Here is a 19,792-nt window from a genome sequence, read left to right on the forward strand (position 1 = left end):
TAACGGTGACGGCTGAACACGGCGGCTTGGGGGTGGAAATTACGAGTGGCTTGGAGAGTGTTCGAGCACACGGGGGAGGTCCGTCGTGTTCGTTGAGTTAGTGGGTGGTGGCCCTCATTTAGGATTTTGGGCGAGTCCTTTAGGTAGGGCCCATCGGCCCACTCAAAAACTCAAGTGGGTCCCACTTTGGGAGTTTGGGGGCATTTGGTGTCTCGTCCGTTAGTGTCCGCCTCCAACTATAAATGGACCATTCCACCTCTGTCTCTCTCACACCCATACATACATACACTCTCTTAAGAAACCTCTCTTTCTCTCTTCTTCTTCTCCAAATCTCTGTGACTTTTGTTTGTTCCTTTTGATTATATCTTCAATATTCTAAACCATCTTCACCTAAGTTCACTCTCTCTAGATATAAATACAGAGTTCTCTGTATCGTCCCCTGTCTCCAGAAACAATTAGTCCATTATTGTAACTTCTGATATATCATTTAAGGTATTACTTCAATACAATAATTCTTCGCATGGATTCTATTGTATTGTCTAAAATACAATAGCGTTAAAGGAGAGAATTGAAACAATATATATATAGTGCCAAAATTTGACAACTGAAAAAATGGGTTAAAAGTTTTCGTTTCATAATTTTTTGCCTTTGGTTTATTTTTTGCAGAGTATTTTTTTAGGAAAGAAAAAACGAATATGACGAACCAAAATGTGGTAGTTCAGGACACACAAGCTGCTATCAATATGGCTATCAACGTTGCCGTTTCGAACTCAGGGATTTTCACGACTGCAACTCAGAAGCCACCCTCTGCTCCGGGAGGTTACATCTCTATTTCCCAGAAGAAGTTTTTGAAAAACATCGAGATTAATGGAGGAACAAGAATCAATACCTGGGTCGACACAATGAGAGGTTCTTCTCCTACCCATATCAAGGCCAGTGCTCCTTTTTCCGATGACCAAAGCTCTTGGATGGTGTGTATTTTATACATTAAGTACTTAAAAACCATGACTTACTCTGTTTCATGTACCGTTTTCAAAAAACGATGAATCTGATTTTCCTTTCTTTTGTCTTTATTGATTTTAAACAGAATCACCACCCATCAGCCTTGGACATGTTCGAGCAAATCATTGAAGCTTCAAAAGGAAAACAGATAGTTATGTTTTTGGATTACGATGGCACCCTTTCTCCCATAGTAGCAGACCCGGATCGAGCTTACATGTCTGATTCGGTAAGCTTTACTTGTACTTTTCCTTTCTAGTTTATAAATCAATACTCAATCCAAATAAAAAACACTATTTACATATATTGACGTTTTCCCATTCTTTCTTATTTGTTTTTCCCGGGAAACAATCACAGATGAGAAAAACAGTGAAAAGCCTCGCACGATGTTTTCCAACTGCTATAGTGAGCGGCAGGTGCAGAGATAAGGTACATTCAATTCTATGAAAATTATCCCTTTTTCAATAATTAAAATTTAATCACTCGATTTTGAATTAACTTTGTGTATTACTTTGTGTAGGTGTATAGCTTTGTACGATTGGCAGAGCTGTACTATGCCGGAAGCCATGGCATGGACATTAAAGGACCAGCAAAAGGTTCCAAATACAAAAAAGTAAGCAACAGCTATACTACATATGTTTACAATATTAGTGTCAGTTTTTAATACCCTGAAATAGAGTTCTTTCACTTTTTTTTTCTTTCTCTTTTTGATTTTTTATTTATTTAATTTATTTTTTGGGTTCAGGATAATGCAAAAGGTGTTCTGTTTCAACCAGCCAGTGAATTTCTTCCCATGATCGATGAGGTTAGTTGATAATTTGTATTTTTCCTTTGCCATACATCTATACATATATATATATAAAAATAAAATAAAATAAAAAAAAAAAAGAATAGGAAAACGCATATCAAACAATTTAACCTTTATATTTTCATTTTCAGGTTTGCAAACAGTTGATTGAGAAAACTAAATCAACTCCAGGAGCAAAAGTTGAGCACAACAAGTTCTGTGTCTCAGTACATTATCGTTGTGTTGAGGAAAAGGTAATAAACTTTCTAGTTCTCTCTTTACGTGCATATATATATATATATATTATAAACCTGGATTCTAAAATTATGAATAAAATCATGACAGAAATGGAACGAAGTGGCCCAGCAAGTAAAGTCAGTTCTGAAGGAGTATCCCAAGCTGAGACTAACACATGGAAGAAAGGTAGACAAACTATTTTTGTCCTAGTCAATCTTCTAGAGTTAATAATTATACATACTTATATATTTATTATTAGTAGTATAGTAAGTTCATTATTTTAAGGATATAATATGAGAGAGAAGTCTCACTTTCGATTGTACTTGTATTACAGGTGTTAGAAATCCGACCTACTATCAAATGGGACAAAGGCAAAGCCCTTGAGTTTTTGTTGGAATCACTTGGTGAGTTAAATTTTGTGTAATCAATAATATGATTTGTCTTGTTTTAATTATATATTAATTTATTGGATCTACTTGTTTAGTTAATATTAATTAATATATTTTTAATCATTATTGAGCACACATGATCCACTCCATATACTAAAGTTGTTGTAGTGAGACCTTTGATGTTGGTTGGTTTATGGGAATATTTGTAAAATCCCAAGTATTGCTTTAAAAGAGAAAGCCCCAGCTGCAGGGCCCTCTCTTTGATTATTTATTTATTTTTTTACTATAAAGTAGTGACAATAGACAAAATAATGAATAGTACTTATAATTATCAATCTTTAACATCACACTAACTAATATTCTGAAATCTTTTTAAATAGGATTCGCAAATTGTGCCGATGTTTTTCCTGTTTATATTGGGGATGATCGAACAGATGAAGATGCATTCAAGGTATCCTATGTTTTATAATAAATATAAATATAACTTCTTTCATATTTGTTTAAATAAAGACTAATGAATGTTTTTTTGCTAACTGTGTATACTTAGACTCTAAGAGAAAGAGGACAAGGATTTGGCATTCTTGTGTCCAAAATTCCAAAGGACACCAATGCTTCTTATTCTTTGCAAGAGCCGACTGAGGTAAATTAAGTGCCCATATACAAACTCTTTATTTTTTATTGGCATTATTAAGCATAGATTCCAGGCCATATATTTTAAATATTAATTGATTTTCCTTTTTCATGTTTCTCTTTTTATTTACCAGGTTATGAACTTCCTTCAAAAATTGGTGGAATGGAAACGACAGTCAATTAGGAGGCAGGCCACGCTGTAAAATTGTATATATATTATATATAGAATATATTATTGTATCTATCTGGTTCACCCTTTTCCAAAAATGTTTTAAGGGTGTAATCGATATCGGTCTATATGTAATTTCTTGTTCAGGATAATTAAGAATAGATAGAGTGGGGGTGAAGGGGACAAGAAAAGGGGAAAAGAAATGTTTTCTAACTTTTTTCTTGGCCCGAAGGGCCTTGTACATTGTGTTGTAGCTATCCTTGTACAAGCATTAAAACTAGTACTAATTAATGTAATTTTGCCAAGTTTTCTAATGCAAAAATCTCTCTCTCTCTGATCCATGTGACTCATATATTTAAATATATATATTTATAATTAATATTAATATTAATATCCTATATAAAGTAATAAATTATTGTAATTAACTATATAGTCATGCGGTGTGTTGCAGTGCAAAGTTTTCTGGGGAGAACATTAATTTTATGATCAAAATCAATACTAGCTAGCTTCTTGTCTATACAGTGGTGTATATATATATATTCTGGGCATTTTTCAATTAATATACAAACACTTTTTACTCGCAATATAAATTTTTTGTAATTAAATGTGACTTACCAAAAAATTTAATTAAAAGATAATATTTTGATAAAAGTTATCAATATTTCAGTTTTTTTACAATAAAAATTATAACTAAAAACACATTTAATCTTAAAAAAAATTGTAATTTTTGTAACTGATACTTTTTTATTAATAACATAAAAATAATAATTTATATGTATTTAGTACACAAATTTTATGTGACTAAAAGATATTTTGTACTGAAAATTTTGTCAAACTTAATTAACATTATATCATGTTTGTTAGTGTTGCCATTATTTCAGCGCGCAATGGAAGAAGACGAGAGAGAAAAAAAGATAGTCACTAGTGGTGTATTCTTATTCTACTAATACTATACTGTAAACAAAATAATATGGGTTGTAAATAATTAGTAATTCTTATAATAATTTAAAATTATATTAATACTTACACACAGTAATATTACGCTTTATTTTAGTTTTTTTTTTTTAATATATTTAAATAATATTAAAAACTAAATACATTAAATCTCTTTGAAACTAAATGATAGGAGTGAGTATTTGATAAAATCTACTAAAAATACATTTAAGATCAATATTAATACTGCTATTTTTGAGGAGCAAAATAAATATAATTTTAGTTAGGTAGTTAGAAACTGTGAAGGTAAAATACTTTGGACAAAATTTTGTAGCAACAATGGCAAAGTTTGCTCTGAGTTTATTGAAACAATGAGAGTTAAGGAAATTTTAAATTGGATAAAAGATCATAGCCTTTCTATTGTGATATTCAATATATTAGAAGCCTAGAGTCTGTTTAGCTCTATTTTTAGTTTTCAGTTTTTACAATTGTGTCTTAAAGTAAGAAGAGATCACAGTTTTTTGTTATTTTAAAATTTTAATGGTATTTGATATAAGTTTTTTAAAACTATTTTTAGAATTTTTTTTACTATAAAAAATTAATATGTTAACACCATATCATGACATCAACCCATCGCGGTTCAGGTTCGGGTTTGGTTCTGGATCTAAGATGTGAGTATATGAGTAAAAATGTAAAATATAATATGTTCGATAAAAAAAATTATTTTTAAAATTTGAAAATAACATTTTGATGTAATCTATTTTCTAGTTTCTTAAAAAAAAAAATTAAAAAATTCTGCAAAATGACCTCTATTAATTTTTAAAAACTGTTTTCTATTTTTTAAAGTTGAAAATAGTTTTTAAGTTATCAAGTCAAACAATCTCTTGACTTCTCTTAATTATGTTTTTGATTTTTGTGTTGCTGATTGTCAAACATTACTTTCAAATTTACATGATATTTTTTTAGATTATATAAAACGATCTGCAAATCGTATTACTCACTATTATTTAGTTAAAACTTCTGTTTCAATAACTAATTGTACTCACAGAATCTATTGCCCCTTTTAAGTTGATTGATGTACTCTTGATTTTGAGTGATATCTAATAAAGTTAGCATATTTCATTATAAAATATACACAAATCCAAAAAAGAAAGGGCAATACGAATATATAGTATGTGATAGTCTCTGATATACGTATAATATTAAACATGTGTGATGTAAGTATCCTCCGGTCACAACTTTTGTATTTCATATAATTTATAAAGAGACTTCTTAATTACACATAAATATATAGTTAATACCAAATTTAAGATTAAGTAGAAGAATCCTTCTTCTGATTACTTATTTTTTGAATGAGCATTGCTATTAGGTACTAGTGGTGCCTAGTACCTTTGCGACATGTCGCGTTGCAATTGGCTAGCGATACTCCCTAAAAGTTATTATATTAAATTATATGGGACCCGATACTTAATTGGATCAAAAGCAATATTGACACATAGGAAGGTGACTGGTGCCATTTAGCATTTCTCTTTTTGAATTTCTAAATTAAACAGAAATAAATTAGCATTAATTATTTAATAAAAAGAAAGAAAGAAAAAGGATTGATGTTACTTCTTTATTTATAAATATCGTATGTATGCGAGTATGAATATTTTGATTAATGAACCAAACAGACAACATATACATAAAATAGCATAAATTAAATGTTGCAAGAAATACAATATAATATAGTTGCCCTCTATTGAAAAAAAATAAAAAATACAATGTAGTATGCATATATATATTATATATATATATTTGACAAAGTCAATGGAGTGTCATTTTCTAAACATATAGCAAACTAACTTACAGTACACGCTGTTAATTTTTTTCTCTTCAGTTTATTGGTAAGAAAGCTTATTAGCCAATAATCTCCGATTCTTTGTTTAATAATAGAGTACTAATTAATATTTACATGGCCATAATAATAGACTACGTATGCCTAGTTTTGTGTGTGTTTTTAATCTTGTATAAATCATAGGTTTTAAAAACTAGACAGTAGATAGAGTATATAAGTAGGCCAAAAAGGACCTAACAGCCCTTACCTGTTGAGACCGAAATCCGATCACACTTCACAAGAGTAGGATTATTAGGATGTAGGGACCTCATATAGACCTTGCCATTTTGACGACGTAGACCATATCTTAGTTAAGATCAAAATAAAATTAACTAATTAAAAACAAATAAATGGCTTTCATTTGAGGAATATAAAATAGAAATAGTTTTTGGGAAGGACATCCATCTTCTTTTAACGGCCAGCCAAAGTAAGCTTGCCTTTACATTATTGGGTTCTTACTCATTGTATGCATTATTTATTTGGCAAAAAGAGGAATAATAAATGCATATCATGCATGCAACGAATTCATTTTCTCTCTCTCTCTCTCTCTCTTTTTCTAAGGAGTCATCGAATTGATTTGAGGCTCATGATTCTTAATTATTACATTATTCTTCAAATTTATTATTAATACATGTTAAGATTCTTGAGAGAAGAAATGAAAGAAAATGATCTTTGCTATTCAATTCTTGTAACTCAATTTATGCATAAGAGCTCAATTGAGATGTTACAACCAACTAACTAAAGATTTAGCAACTTAACTCAACAGTAAAAAGAAAATAACTAAAGGTTATTCTTTAACAACCCCCCTCAAACTTAAATTTGAAAAAATTTTAACTTTAATCTTGTCTCTCAAAATTGGGAACACTGAGCTTGAAATGGGTTTAGTTAAGCAACACTACAAGAAATGTCATTTTTACCGCATTGGTAAAAATAACTTTTACCAGCACAATTCGCAAATTGCGCTGGCAAAGAGGTCAAAGTTTTACCAGCGTACATTTGTAGTGGCTAAAATCTAACTTTTACCAGCGCGTAAGGAAAAGTCATTTTTGCCAGCGCTTTTCATTTTATGCTGGTAAAAGTTTTAATATGAACATTGATTTGACAACCCCCTTTTGCTAACACATCACAAGTAAATTCTATTTTACCAGCGCAATACCAACTTTTGTCAGCACAAAAATGTGCTGGCAAAAGTGACATTTCTTGTAGTGTGCAATTTGCAAGTTGGTCTATAATTAGTACATGTCTCACATCAAGTTCCTTGTTGAGCATCTTTTCTCGAATAAAGGATAGATCAAGTTTTATTTGCTTAGTTCGAGTATATAAAATTGAATGAGCTGCTATAAGTATAGTGCTAAGATTGTCACACCGAATAATAGGTTTGGAAGACAAGGAAACTTCCAGTTCAGCTAAAAGAGAATCCAATTAATCTCTGATGTGATACTTGTCAAGCTTCTAAATTCAGTCTTAGTAGAGGATCTTGATACTGTTCGCTGCTTTTTGGATTGCATGCTACGAGATTAGATCCAAAGTTTATGCAGAAATCACTTGTTGATCTTCTCTCATCTGGATCAGCACCCCAATCTGCATCACAGAATCCTACCAAGTCTAATTAAGTTGAATTTGCTAAGTGTAGTCCGTAATCAAGTGTACCAGATAGATATTTGAGAATTCTTTTTATAGTAGTCCAATTAGATTGAAGAGGATTGTGCATAAATTGACACACTTTGTTAACACAATAGGTAATTTTAGGTATAGTCACTATAGCATATTGTAGGCCACCAACAATTGACCTGTAGAACTATGCATCCTCCACAAGGTCATTGCCATAGGCAAACAATCTTACACCCAAGATCATTGGAGTGGAATTAGGCTTTGCAAACTCCATTTTTTTCGAGCAAGTAAATCTTTGAGATACTGTGACTGAGATAGATGTATGCCATTTACTGCATGGAGCACATCAATGCCTAAGAAATACTTGATTTCCCCAAGTGTTTTAGAGCAAAAATCTCATTCATATCTGAGATTAATGTTGATATGAGAGATGGAGAGTTCCCTCTTATTAAAATATCATCTACATAAATAGAAATTAGGGTAGTGTTACTTACAATGTGCTTGAAAACATTAATTAACCTACCTTTGAGGAGAAAAAACAAAAGGATGTAAGAACATATATAGGCTAATTTGTCAAACCAGGCCCCAAGGGCCTATTTTAAACCATAAAATGCTTTATTTAACTTACAAACACTTTATGGTTGAGTTGGATCTTCAAAACCCTGTGGTTGGGTCTTATATACTTCTTTAAGTAAACCACCATTGAGGAAAGAATGGTTGACATCTAATTGATGAAAATGCCACCTTTTAGAGAGAGCCAAAGTTAAAACTATTTTGTTGGTCTGGGTTTCACCACAGGGTTGAATGTCTCAGAAAAATCAAAGCCTCGTTGTTAATGGTACGCCTTTGCCAATTACCTTGCTTTATATGTTTGAGTGGTTCCATCAGGGTTTTCTTTGATTTTGTAAACCCACTTCCACCTAACACGTGTTCTACCAACAGAAAGAGGGACCAAGGTGCAAATACTGTACAACCTTCCTCATCATCTTCTGAGCTTCATTTTGATCACTTGAAAATACTCCAGTTTCAAGATAGGCTGTAATAAAGATCATCCAGGTAGGAGTGTCATTCGGCATTTTGATTTTCTTCATGCATGAGATACTAGGGTTTTTCAGGTACTGGATGGGGACTAAGTTTGCTTTATCCGTCACTGTGTTGCTCCTAGCCATGCCCAAGTGTCAACAGTTGCATTTTCCTGTCTTGGAATTTCGCTGATAGTGTGTCCCTAGAATTGTGTCAAGATTTCTTTAATTTTGCTCAAATATGCCATCATTTTTTCTCTCCGAGCAATATATTCCCCCATAACAGGATTAACAACCATTTGAGAGTTACCATTAGATATCTAGGTATTCAACATGAAATATTAGAGCTAGCTTGATTCCAACAATGAGTGTCTTATATTCGGCTTCACTATTTGATGTTGTAAACCCAAATCTTACTACTTTGTGCAAGTGTTTCCCCCAGGCGTAATAAGGGTAATTCCTGCCCCAAACAACTTAATGGTAGATAACCTGTCCACGTGTAACTTCCAGATTAACCTTTCTTCAATCTTTTGTTTTGGCAGGGGCTCTTATTTTCCTATCTTGGGATTATTTTCTGAGGTTGTTGTCTCAATGTACATTCATCCACAAAATTAGCAAAATCCTGACCCTTTATTACTACCTTTAGTTGATAAGAGATTTCGTACTGTCCTAACTCAAAGCTCATTTGAGTATCTGATCAGATGCATCAGACTTTTGTACGTAAGACTTGTCAAAGAGATCGGTTGGTGTATACTCGTATGGGGTGATCTTAAAAGTATGGTCTTAATTTTCTCAAAGCAAGGACCATGCAATAAGTCAATTTTTTAATTCGAGGGTATGGACTTTCAGCATTGATTAACCTCTTCTTGACACAGTAGATCAAATTTTGGGTGTTGTTTTCCTCTCTGATCAGTACGACACTTACTACAAATTTGGTCACTGCAAGGTATATCCCTAATTCCTCTCCACTTAAATGTTTTGATAATATAAGAGGCTGTGTGAGCTGCTTTTTTAATGCTTGGAAAGTATCTTCACACTTTTCAGTCCATTAAAATTTTTTACGTCCTCAGAGGATGTTGAAAAATAGAACATACTTGTTCGTTAATTTTGACATGAATCTGCTCAGAGTGGCTATCCGACCAGTGAGGCTTTGAACTTATTTGACTTTGTCAGTGACTTCATATCCAGAATGGCTCAAATCTTCTTTAGTTAGCTTCAATTCCATGAGCATTAACAATAAAGCCTAGAAACTTACCTGAACTGACTCCAAAAGAACACTTGAGGGGATTGAGATTTATGTTATATTTTTTGAGGATTTTGAAGCATTCATCCACATCCTTTATATGCCCCCAACCTTTCTAGATTTGATTAGCATGTTGTCCAACTAAACTTCCATGTTATGCTCGACCTGATCTTTGAACATGCTGTTAACTAACCATTGGTAGGTGGCCCCACTATTCTTTAATCCGAATGACATAACTATGTAGCAATACAAGCCCATAGGGCTGTACATCGGTCGGTTTGGGCGGTTTATCCTATATATTTTCTAACCCAATCTAGAGTTTGAATTGTTAAAATTTAAGTGCAACCCGTCCAATGTAAAAAAAAAAAATATAAACCGACCAACGGTTTGGGCGGTTTGGTCGGGTTAACCCGCCCAAACCGGCCAAACTTTTTTTTTAGTTTTAAAGTCAAAATCAATAAAAATTAAAAAGACAAATTAAAAAAATCGTATTCCACCAAAGTACAACACCATATATATGACTTTAAAACGAATAATTAAGTATATAACTTTATATTATTATATATTTAATCATTTATGTTATATATAATAAAAACAAAAAAGTTGAAAAAAAAAATTAAAGGTGCAAAATCGGGTTGGTCGGGTTGGTCGGTTTAATTGGGCGGGTTGGACCTATTTTCAACCCGCCCAATTAACAGATTGGGCGGTTTGTAATTTTTTCGGGTTATTTCGGTTTGTAATTTTTATCGGTTTTTTCGGTTCGGTTTGGGCGGTTTGGGCGGTTTACAAATTTTTTTGTACAGCCCTACAAGCCCATGTCAGTCTGAAAGCTTGTATGATCTTGGGCAGGTGGATGTATTCTTATTTAATTGTACCTCAAATAGGCATCCACAAAGCTTAAAATCTCAAGACCTTTCATAGCATCTACGAGCTTTTTGATGCTTGGAAGAGTGAAACAAACCGTTGGACAAGCCTTATTAAAATCGATGAAATGAATGCATATACACCATTTCTTGTTCGGTTTGGGAACCAAGACAGTTTTGGCTACCCATCCGGGGTAAAAAGCTTCTATGATGAATTTTTTTGTCCAGAGCTTTTCTACTTCATCCTTAAGTGCCTGTCAAGCAATCTCTGTTTTTTTGTCAAGCAATCTCTGTTTTTTTGTCAAGCAATCTCTGTTTTTTTGTACGGGAGAAAAACTAGGATCAATGATGAGGGCATGGGAAATTACAAATGGGTCTATCCCGACCATGTTCTCATGTAACCAAGAAAAAATATTAAGGTTTTCTTTGAGAAATTTGATTGAAACAGATTTTATTTCAAGTGACAAACCTTTCCTAATTTTAAGCTTCTTGGTCGCCATAGTGGGATCGATCTTTATTTCTTCTAATTCCTCAACTTGCCTGATGTTTGGATTGGGATATCCAAAGCAAGGATCCATGTCTTCAACCCCGCAATGGGTCGATCCCTATTTATTCAAACTTTGCTCAATCTTTGGCCCTTGGCTGGCTAGTTCTTCCTTTTTTTTCCTTTGTCAAAGTAGGGTTGTAGCATTAGCAGACAATCTTCTAGTCTCCCTTTAGACATTCGACCCCATTCCTGATAGGGAACATGACGCTTAAGTGGTAAATTGAAGTCATTGCTTTCAAATCATATAGGGTTGGTCATCCTATCATGACATTAAAAGAAAAAAGGACATCAGGTTTTAGGCCATTACAATGTTTATTGTTGGAGACAAAGAAGAACATCAACACTTGTTCAAAATAAGCAAAGGAAATAGAGAGAGATAGCCTCCCACTAGGAAAAATTACCATAATCATCATCTGATGATGAAGAAGAACTACAATAACTATTAAACTTCCCAGAACCAGTAATCATGTATAAGTCAAAGGGATTTAGTGGAGACATGTGCCAGTCAGGAAGGCTCACCCTATAAGAATTGGTACCATATTGCTTGTCAATTTCAAAATAAGAACTGTTAAACTTAATTGGACATGATACTCGGGATACCAACTATCAAACCTATGAGCTATGTGATAGACACAGTTGCAAATATAAAAGTTATATTGACTATCCTTAAACTTAACTAAAGTAGTACGCTTGGCCCTAAGTATTGTGGGAGACCATCCATAATTATTACCTCGGGATGCATCTTCTCCAGCTTCCTGAGGTGTTGTGTTCCTTAAGTAGTGGGTACGAGCCACATAATCTTTGTCTTCCTCGTCAACAAGGACAGAACCTGTTGCCAATCAGCATACATTGGAACTTTGAAGTCACAGGCGGCTTGGTCACTGCCAAGAAGATTGCAAGTCTTCAAATTATTCTCGTGAAGTAAGAAACCAACACCTCGCAGACTGAAGGGAAGACCGAGAAGGATCTTATGCTCTTTTCAATTTTTTGAGTTGCCATAGGCCTCTTCGTAACCGCTGTCAATACAACATAAACAAAATAAGTAAATGCCTACAATTGTCAAATTGAAAACTCAAAATCTAGTTTTTGAGATAAGATAAAAACTTACGTATTGTTTGAAAGACAATTGTGTTAATAGGGGTGAGGCCTACTGTCCAGAAGAAGTCGCCCTTAAACTCGGTTTTGTTGGGCTACCTCACAATGATCCTTTGATCATTTGTGTGGGTCCCAAAATAATAGAAGCCCGCTGCTCCTCACTTCCTTCCAAGGCAGGCTTATACAGAATAGAAGTATAAAATTTCTAGTGGGGTTGGACATTCCCACTTCAGAATTTAATATAGAACTTTCAAGTCAGCTAAAATCCTGTAAGAATTTGGAATCAGCTGAAAGGGGGATATTTCAAGGTAGTTGTAGAATTCCTTGTAATAATCCTTATGAGCGAGTACTGATCCATCTCTTATATGTACAAAGCTCCAAGCACCTATCCTAGATGGCTCGCTAGTATTGCAGCCTTCTTCTCGAACCACCCGTTCAGGAGGAAAACAACTAAATTCCCCTGGAGCAACGAACCTAACTCGACATCCTTGCTCATACTTGATGCCACAAGACTTTAGTACCTCACCAACGTAAGCTCCTATGGATCTAACTTTTGATTCAATGAGCTCTGGCTCAAAAGTAATTGTGGGATCTTGAGGGGTATTGTATTTTTGAGCTTTTTGAAATTATGATTTCAAAGTCTATATATGTCATCTGGTGAAAAATTAATAGTGACTGGAGGTAAAAATAAAGGTCTCGCTAAAGGAATATTAGATAAATTTAGGGATTCAGGTCGCTTCTCGTAAAAAACGATGTTTACGCTTGATTATTTCTTACAAAAATTGCCTATATCGACCTGAAATGTCATCGTGGTTGCTCTTAATCAGATGTTCCCTAATTTTTGCATTGTTTATCTCAAAAAAAGTTTTAGGGTATGTTTGTTTTGGGTCTGAATGGAGTGGCTAAATTCTGAGGACAATCCATTTCTAAGAATTCTAAGATCGTAATTTCTAGAATTAATTGGGTCATACTTGTGAACGAATGTTATCCCAATTTCTAGAAAAACCCAAATATGACTTAACCCATAAATCTATAAACTGAATAACCTAAAATTTTCCTTAGCCCTATAACTATCCAAACAATCAAAACAAAATTACCAAAAAATAAACAAAAAATACAGATAAAGAAACATCAATCAAGAAAACAAAACTACAAGTATAGAAAAGGAAAACCATTAAAAAAAATGAGACTGTATCACTTACTATTTTGGTTAGAATTTCTAGGCAAAGAAAAACTTGACGATTGAAGTTCTGAAGGTTCTAAAACTGAATTTCGAAGATCTCTAAAACTATAGATGAAGTCGACTAAAATGCACAAGAAATAAGTAAAGGACAGTGAACTGCTTGCAATTTACAGAAGAGCTTGAGGGTTCAAACAAAATGAAAATAACAATATAGATGCTCTATTTTGAATTTATACCCAATTAATAATTACTGTATCATCAAAGGAAATAAGATTTAACGGATGGAAACATTGTAAAATTAGAACCGTTAGAGCATTAAATGCTAATGATGTGCCTCGAAGTTCTGAACTGTCAAAAGCTCAATGCATACGATTTTTAAAAAATAGGTTAATACGATTATACACCTACAATCATTTAAAAAATTCTTTTTAATTAAAAAGTACTTTTTAAGGGGCAACTGTTATACCAAAAATTTGACTATTTACCAGAAGCTGACACGTGTCCTACAAAAGGAATGTGAATCAACCATGATAATATAATAATGATGTATCATTAAATCTAATTTAAATAACTCATCTCAATTAAGTATAAGGTTGATAGATAATGTTCAAACTTGTTGGCTGCTTAGTCTTATGTAAGACAAGAATAATAACTATTAAACTAGTATTGCCGAGACATATATCTGTCTCAGGATAAACTCACTTACATACAAAGGAAGAGGAAACTCTCTTGCCAAGCAAATTAATATAGCAACACACAACTGCTTTGCATTACACATAGCAAGAAGATCACCTTGCATTACAAATACCAGTAAAGGGATACGACGAGATGAATTATTTTCCAACACTCAACGTGTTTTCCTATTAAGACGACAAGGAGAACTCACATCTGACGAGATACAACCTTCCAAATCAACAATAACCGTCTAAAGGATAAAAGTAAAGAGCAATTACGTAGTTATTAGATATTATCCCATGTGTGATTATGAAATATGAAAATTGTCCACGTTTCATTAGCAGTTATAAATGAATCAATCTCAAAAGAATAACTACCAACCTATATTCCTATAAATAGGGGCATAATCCATGGGAAAAAGGGACGGAAAATTTGAGAGAGAAAATATTATTATTCAAATACTGATATTGTATTCTATACTTAAATCCCTAATAATAAGGACTTGTGGAGTATATAAATTAATTTAAACAATTTAATTAATTTATCCTTATTGACCGAGATTTTCGGCAACCAACTTAATAATATATAAAAAAGCTGTAGGAAGATTAATGTACGAGATTTTTACGTGGTTGGGGCATTAATGAGCCTTAGTCCACGAGTCTTTAGTATTTATGAGAGTATTTATTACAGAGAATGTTCTTGGTAGCTTTTCTCTCTTTGGTTCTTATGAAACCCAGAATTCTCGACCCCTGCCTTAATGTGTTTGGGGGGTATTTATAGTATTTTTATGGGGTGATCCCTAGAACCGAGCTACATGTCTTTCTTTATTTTTCAGTAGAGGCACACATTCCTAACGAGTGTAACATAGGAAATGCATGGTCTATACCCTATGTGTTTTAGGGGTTAGGTGGATGTAATCCATTATCCCTTCTTGACTGATGTGATTCCTCATAAAGTATCCGTCACTAGGCTTATTAGTCATAGCGTAATAGCTGCAGAAGGGGGTTACGCTGTCAGACTTAATACTTATGACAGTTTCAATACGCCTTCTCCCATGCGGCATTAAATGCGAGGTGACTGTTCAGATGGGGTTTGATACCTCTCGGAGGTGCTTTGCTATAGCTTTGCCCTCCGGGAGTATGTGGATCCCTCATACCTTCTCCGGGAGGTATGTTTCTTGCTGATCCTCTTGATTAAAAGGACTTAGTCGAATTATCTCAAAACCTTACTCCTCAAATCCACGTGTCGCAGTCGCGTTAGTCCACGTATTTTGGACAAAATTAAGGGCAACAATCATTAAATAAACTATTTATTTAAAATAAATTATAACCAATAAATTAATTAAAATAATTTTAAATTGATTTATTTTTAAATAAACTCTTTGTCTAAGACAACTATATTATCATATTAGTTTTGTATTAAAATAATAATATTTATTATTTTAATTTAGGGTTAAAATAACTTTTGTGTTAATATAATTATAGATATTGAATTAAAGTTTTAAATTTATAACCAACTTATATTTATTTAATTTAAAATTAAATTTTAAAAAATAAATATTCCACAAAACTATATACTATGTTAATATTATATTTATGATAATTTATAGTGTATATATATTGTGTATGAATCATATATATAATGTATATTATACACAATATATAATATAATATATACAACATATATAGTATATACATATATATTCTGAAAAATACATATATATAATAGTGGTATCGGGTTCGGTTCAAGAGAGGAATTGGCCAACATGGCCACACCATGGCCACGATGGCCATGTCTGGCGTTCAAGCTTCAATTGCACAAACCAGTCCCACAAAGAACGGGCCAAATGGCCCACACCCGAACGAGTCTTTCCTCAGGCACCAAGCCACAAATGGTCATTAATGATGGTTGAGCCACCGTGGAATGCTCGAGCATGAGGAGTTGAGGTCCTCATACACGGACCAACTAGAACAGTTGCAGGTCGTGAGCCTTACTACTCTTGCGGCTCATTTCATGAACCAAGCGGACGGACCCTTGGGTCCTTATGTGCATGGCTTGCATGCACAGTTGACTCGAGGTTGACGTCATATGGGATGCGGAGGAGCATGGAACCCGAGGCTATACCATAGTCGTGGACATCGTGCATGGTCAGAGTCTATGAGGACTCGAGCTCCATTCAATGGGGCGGTGGTCATTCACGGTTAGGTTTTGATTCAAAGCTGAGCTTCGTGATATTGAGCATTGCATTAAATAATTTGCATAAAAATAATTTTAAAAAATTTAAAACTACATAAAAAATTACTTATGCTCCATAATGACTTACATTATTTTTAATGAAAAAAATCACGAAACATACCCCTAATTTTACCATAAAATTAACAACCCATCACCTCTCATACATTCACAATAAAAAATACTATCCATTCATATACATTTTACATATATATAAATACATAAAATTCACACAAATTAAATATATATACATAATGGAATCGCTCTTGATACTAATTATTAGTTTTATAGTACTAAATCATGTATGTAGTGAAAAAATTACATATTTGATTATCATTGTACCATAGTCCCAAGGATCTCCAGATCTATATATATTAAACTAAAAAATATAAATTACATGGAAGAAATAAATACCTCTTGATGCCTATTCAGGCATCCTTGATTTTTTTTTGTTTTTCGGATTGATTAAAAACTCACACCGTAATCTTTCAGATTGATCCATTACACAAAAAAAAAAAAATATTGTAGGCTACTAGGATAAAGTGTATATGAAGTTCTTGTATATATCTCATTACATGTGCAAGAACAATTTCTTATGTGATAAAGAGTAAAAAGCTTGTGGTAAAAACCCTTTCTAGGCTTTCAAAAAAGTTACGTGAAAAATTCTATTCCAAGACTTATGTTCAGTTTTTATTATACGGTATATTCAAATAAACTTAACGAATATTTCATTTAATTAACTATTTACAAATTTATTTATTGAATCTTATTTTATTATTCGAATAAATAATACAAATTAATTCAGTTATAGATATTTATATCTAATAGCCGATTGAGGGAACACTACTACAATATGGGCCTTTAGCTTCTCTTATTTTAACCCATTTTATAAAAATGAAAGCTAAAGGGTGTGAAAACACCCACCTGGTTCGAAATTGACATTTAGAGGCGATTTTTTAGTAAAAACCGTAGGTATATATATTAATAAACCCTATGCCATCGGTTGGAAATTGAGAAATTTTAAGGGTTTTGGTGAGACCATATGCCGCCAATTCCTATATGCCGACGGTTCTTTTCTAGGAACCGACGACATAGGGTTTAACTAAAAACCCTTATATCGTCTTCTTTTTCCCCATGATATTAGCAGCCACACCACTACACCAGACCCTTGAAAACCCACGAAACCCTCCCCAACAAACACTAAAAACCACCATATCTCTCTCATTTCTTTACCATTTCATCCCATTTTTGTCTTAAAATTTTCTATTTTCAATATCTAATCCCATACACTAAAAAAGTTTTATTTTTCCACCCATTTGCACTATACCCAAACCTATTTTAAAAAAAAGATGGTGGTATAACTCCGGCCACCGATTTTAGCGGAGAAACGTTGAATCTCAACGTTCATTAAGGTATAAATATGACTTCTATTCATTTTATTAATGTACATTGGTATTATTTCGTTTTTGTAAATTTTTTAACTAACACAAAGGCTATTCTTTACCAATACATAGTATTATCAAGTAGACTTACCTTATTTTTTGCACAAATATATAAATGACTAGATTAACTAAATCTCATTAAAATGTGTTTATATATAATAATTCGTTCAAATATATATATATACATAATAATGCTATAGTGATATATATATTTTATGCACGCATTTTAAAATAGCAATCAAAACGAGTATTGAGTTGATTGAATTGGAATACAAAAGCAGAGACAATGTCAAAGCTGCTGCAATGGTTGACTCTCATCAAAGTGAATTGGTTCTGACGCCAAGTATTTTCAGTAACATTAGCAGCGACAATATCCTTATGATGGAGTAGGAATGAGGCTCTTTGGGCGTGCAAATTTATACATGTAATTGTAAAAAAAAAATTAAATATGATGTTAAGAGTAGAGTCAAAAGTAATAAAACATGATTTAGAATGGCTTTCATATTTGTAAATAGAGGATGTTGGCCTATGAAAAAGATGATGTTAAGATGTAAAATTGATTTTGTGGAATACATTTATTTAATTGACTAAAAAAAGAAGTATTGAGAAGTAATTAAAAATATCTGACCAAAAAAATTCAGAAATTGCTAAAAGAAAGTCCATATATAATAGTTCCTTACAAAAAAGAAAAGAAAGTCCATAATAGTTAAAGAAATAGGAATATTAATGTTGTGGTGGGGTTTTGGGAATGTTGTTGTGAGTAATAACAAATAATAAGTGCATATTGCTTGCTATTAAATATCAGTATAAGTATGCCTTGCAATAATGGTTAGAAATTATATAAAATCTAATATTTAATTATACCAATAACAATATAATACTATAAATGTCCTACCTAGCTTTTAAAATTTATCTAGTAATAATAATACCGATCAAGGTCTATACATCTATGTAGACAGTGGAGGTTTCGAAAAGATCAATTTCTATATGTACTCCAGGCAATAATACGAATTTCAGGCTCTTTATGAGATAAACTCTAGCAAGGTAATGTTATATATTTATCCATCAGTCTATTTAACTTCTTTATCAGATTCCCACTGGCATGAAAGTGATGCATCTTTATGATTCCCTTCCATGCATTTTGGATTCACTAAAGAGTATACAATAATAGAAAACGTTAAATGAAAAAAAGAAAAAAAAAAAAAAGGAAGAAAAAAAGCAAAGCTGGCTATTTATGTTGAGACTGGACACTGTCAAAGCTGGATGTTCATGCGGTTCTCACTGTGAGAATCTCACTGCTTGTTCCCTTTTAATTATTTGGACAAATATCGATTATATTCACATATACACATCTAAATAGATATATGTTTATATCATGAACTCATTATTACTACTAGTATATTGTATTATTAGAACAATAATTGGTACAGATTATTCAACATCTAATAAATATAATAATAATCATTAAAACCTTATTGTTATTTCCCTTTGTTAATTATTATATAGGGTTCTATGATTAATTATTTAGTTATAATTTTGTCGTAACATGGGTTATGGGATTGCATACTGCCCAGTAATTAATTAATTGAAAGACTATAAACTAGGTTTGATTTGCAAGCTAGCACCTCGATACAATTTATTTCAAATTATTTTCTTTGCTATATGTTATAATTAGAATATAATTAATCACATTAATAAGCTTAATATATAGCTGCTTCCTTTTTCACATACCACAGATCTGCATACAACCTTTTCTCAGACATTCACAGAGAGAGAGAGAGAAAGAAAAGATGGAAAAAGAAATGAAAGAATTATAAACAAAATGTGCTTTAAGATACCCTTTTTAAAAACGCCAACCC

General features: G+C 32.5%; 1 protein-coding gene across 1 annotated transcript; it reads left to right on the forward strand.

The window, feature by feature from the left end:
• The first annotated feature begins 255 nt into the window (after positions 1-255).
• On the forward strand, positions 256-3,548 carry LOC115714699 (probable trehalose-phosphate phosphatase J). The gene is made up of 12 exons (XM_030643455.2): positions 256-492; positions 667-971; positions 1,088-1,228; positions 1,357-1,428; positions 1,520-1,612; positions 1,745-1,804; positions 1,939-2,040; positions 2,132-2,209; positions 2,358-2,427; positions 2,793-2,863; positions 2,960-3,052; positions 3,177-3,548. Exons 2-12 carry the CDS (start codon positions 696-698, stop codon positions 3,243-3,245), a joined length of 1,125 nt encoding a protein of 374 aa, XP_030499315.1. The 5' UTR covers positions 256-492; positions 667-695; the 3' UTR covers positions 3,246-3,548.
• The last annotated feature ends 16,244 nt before the right edge of the window (positions 3,549-19,792 follow it).

The sequence above is a fragment of the Cannabis sativa genome, chromosome 4 (assembly GCF_029168945.1).
Source record: "Cannabis sativa cultivar Pink pepper isolate KNU-18-1 chromosome 4, ASM2916894v1, whole genome shotgun sequence".
In the NCBI taxonomy this organism is placed as follows: Eukaryota; Viridiplantae; Streptophyta; class Magnoliopsida; order Rosales; family Cannabaceae; genus Cannabis; species Cannabis sativa.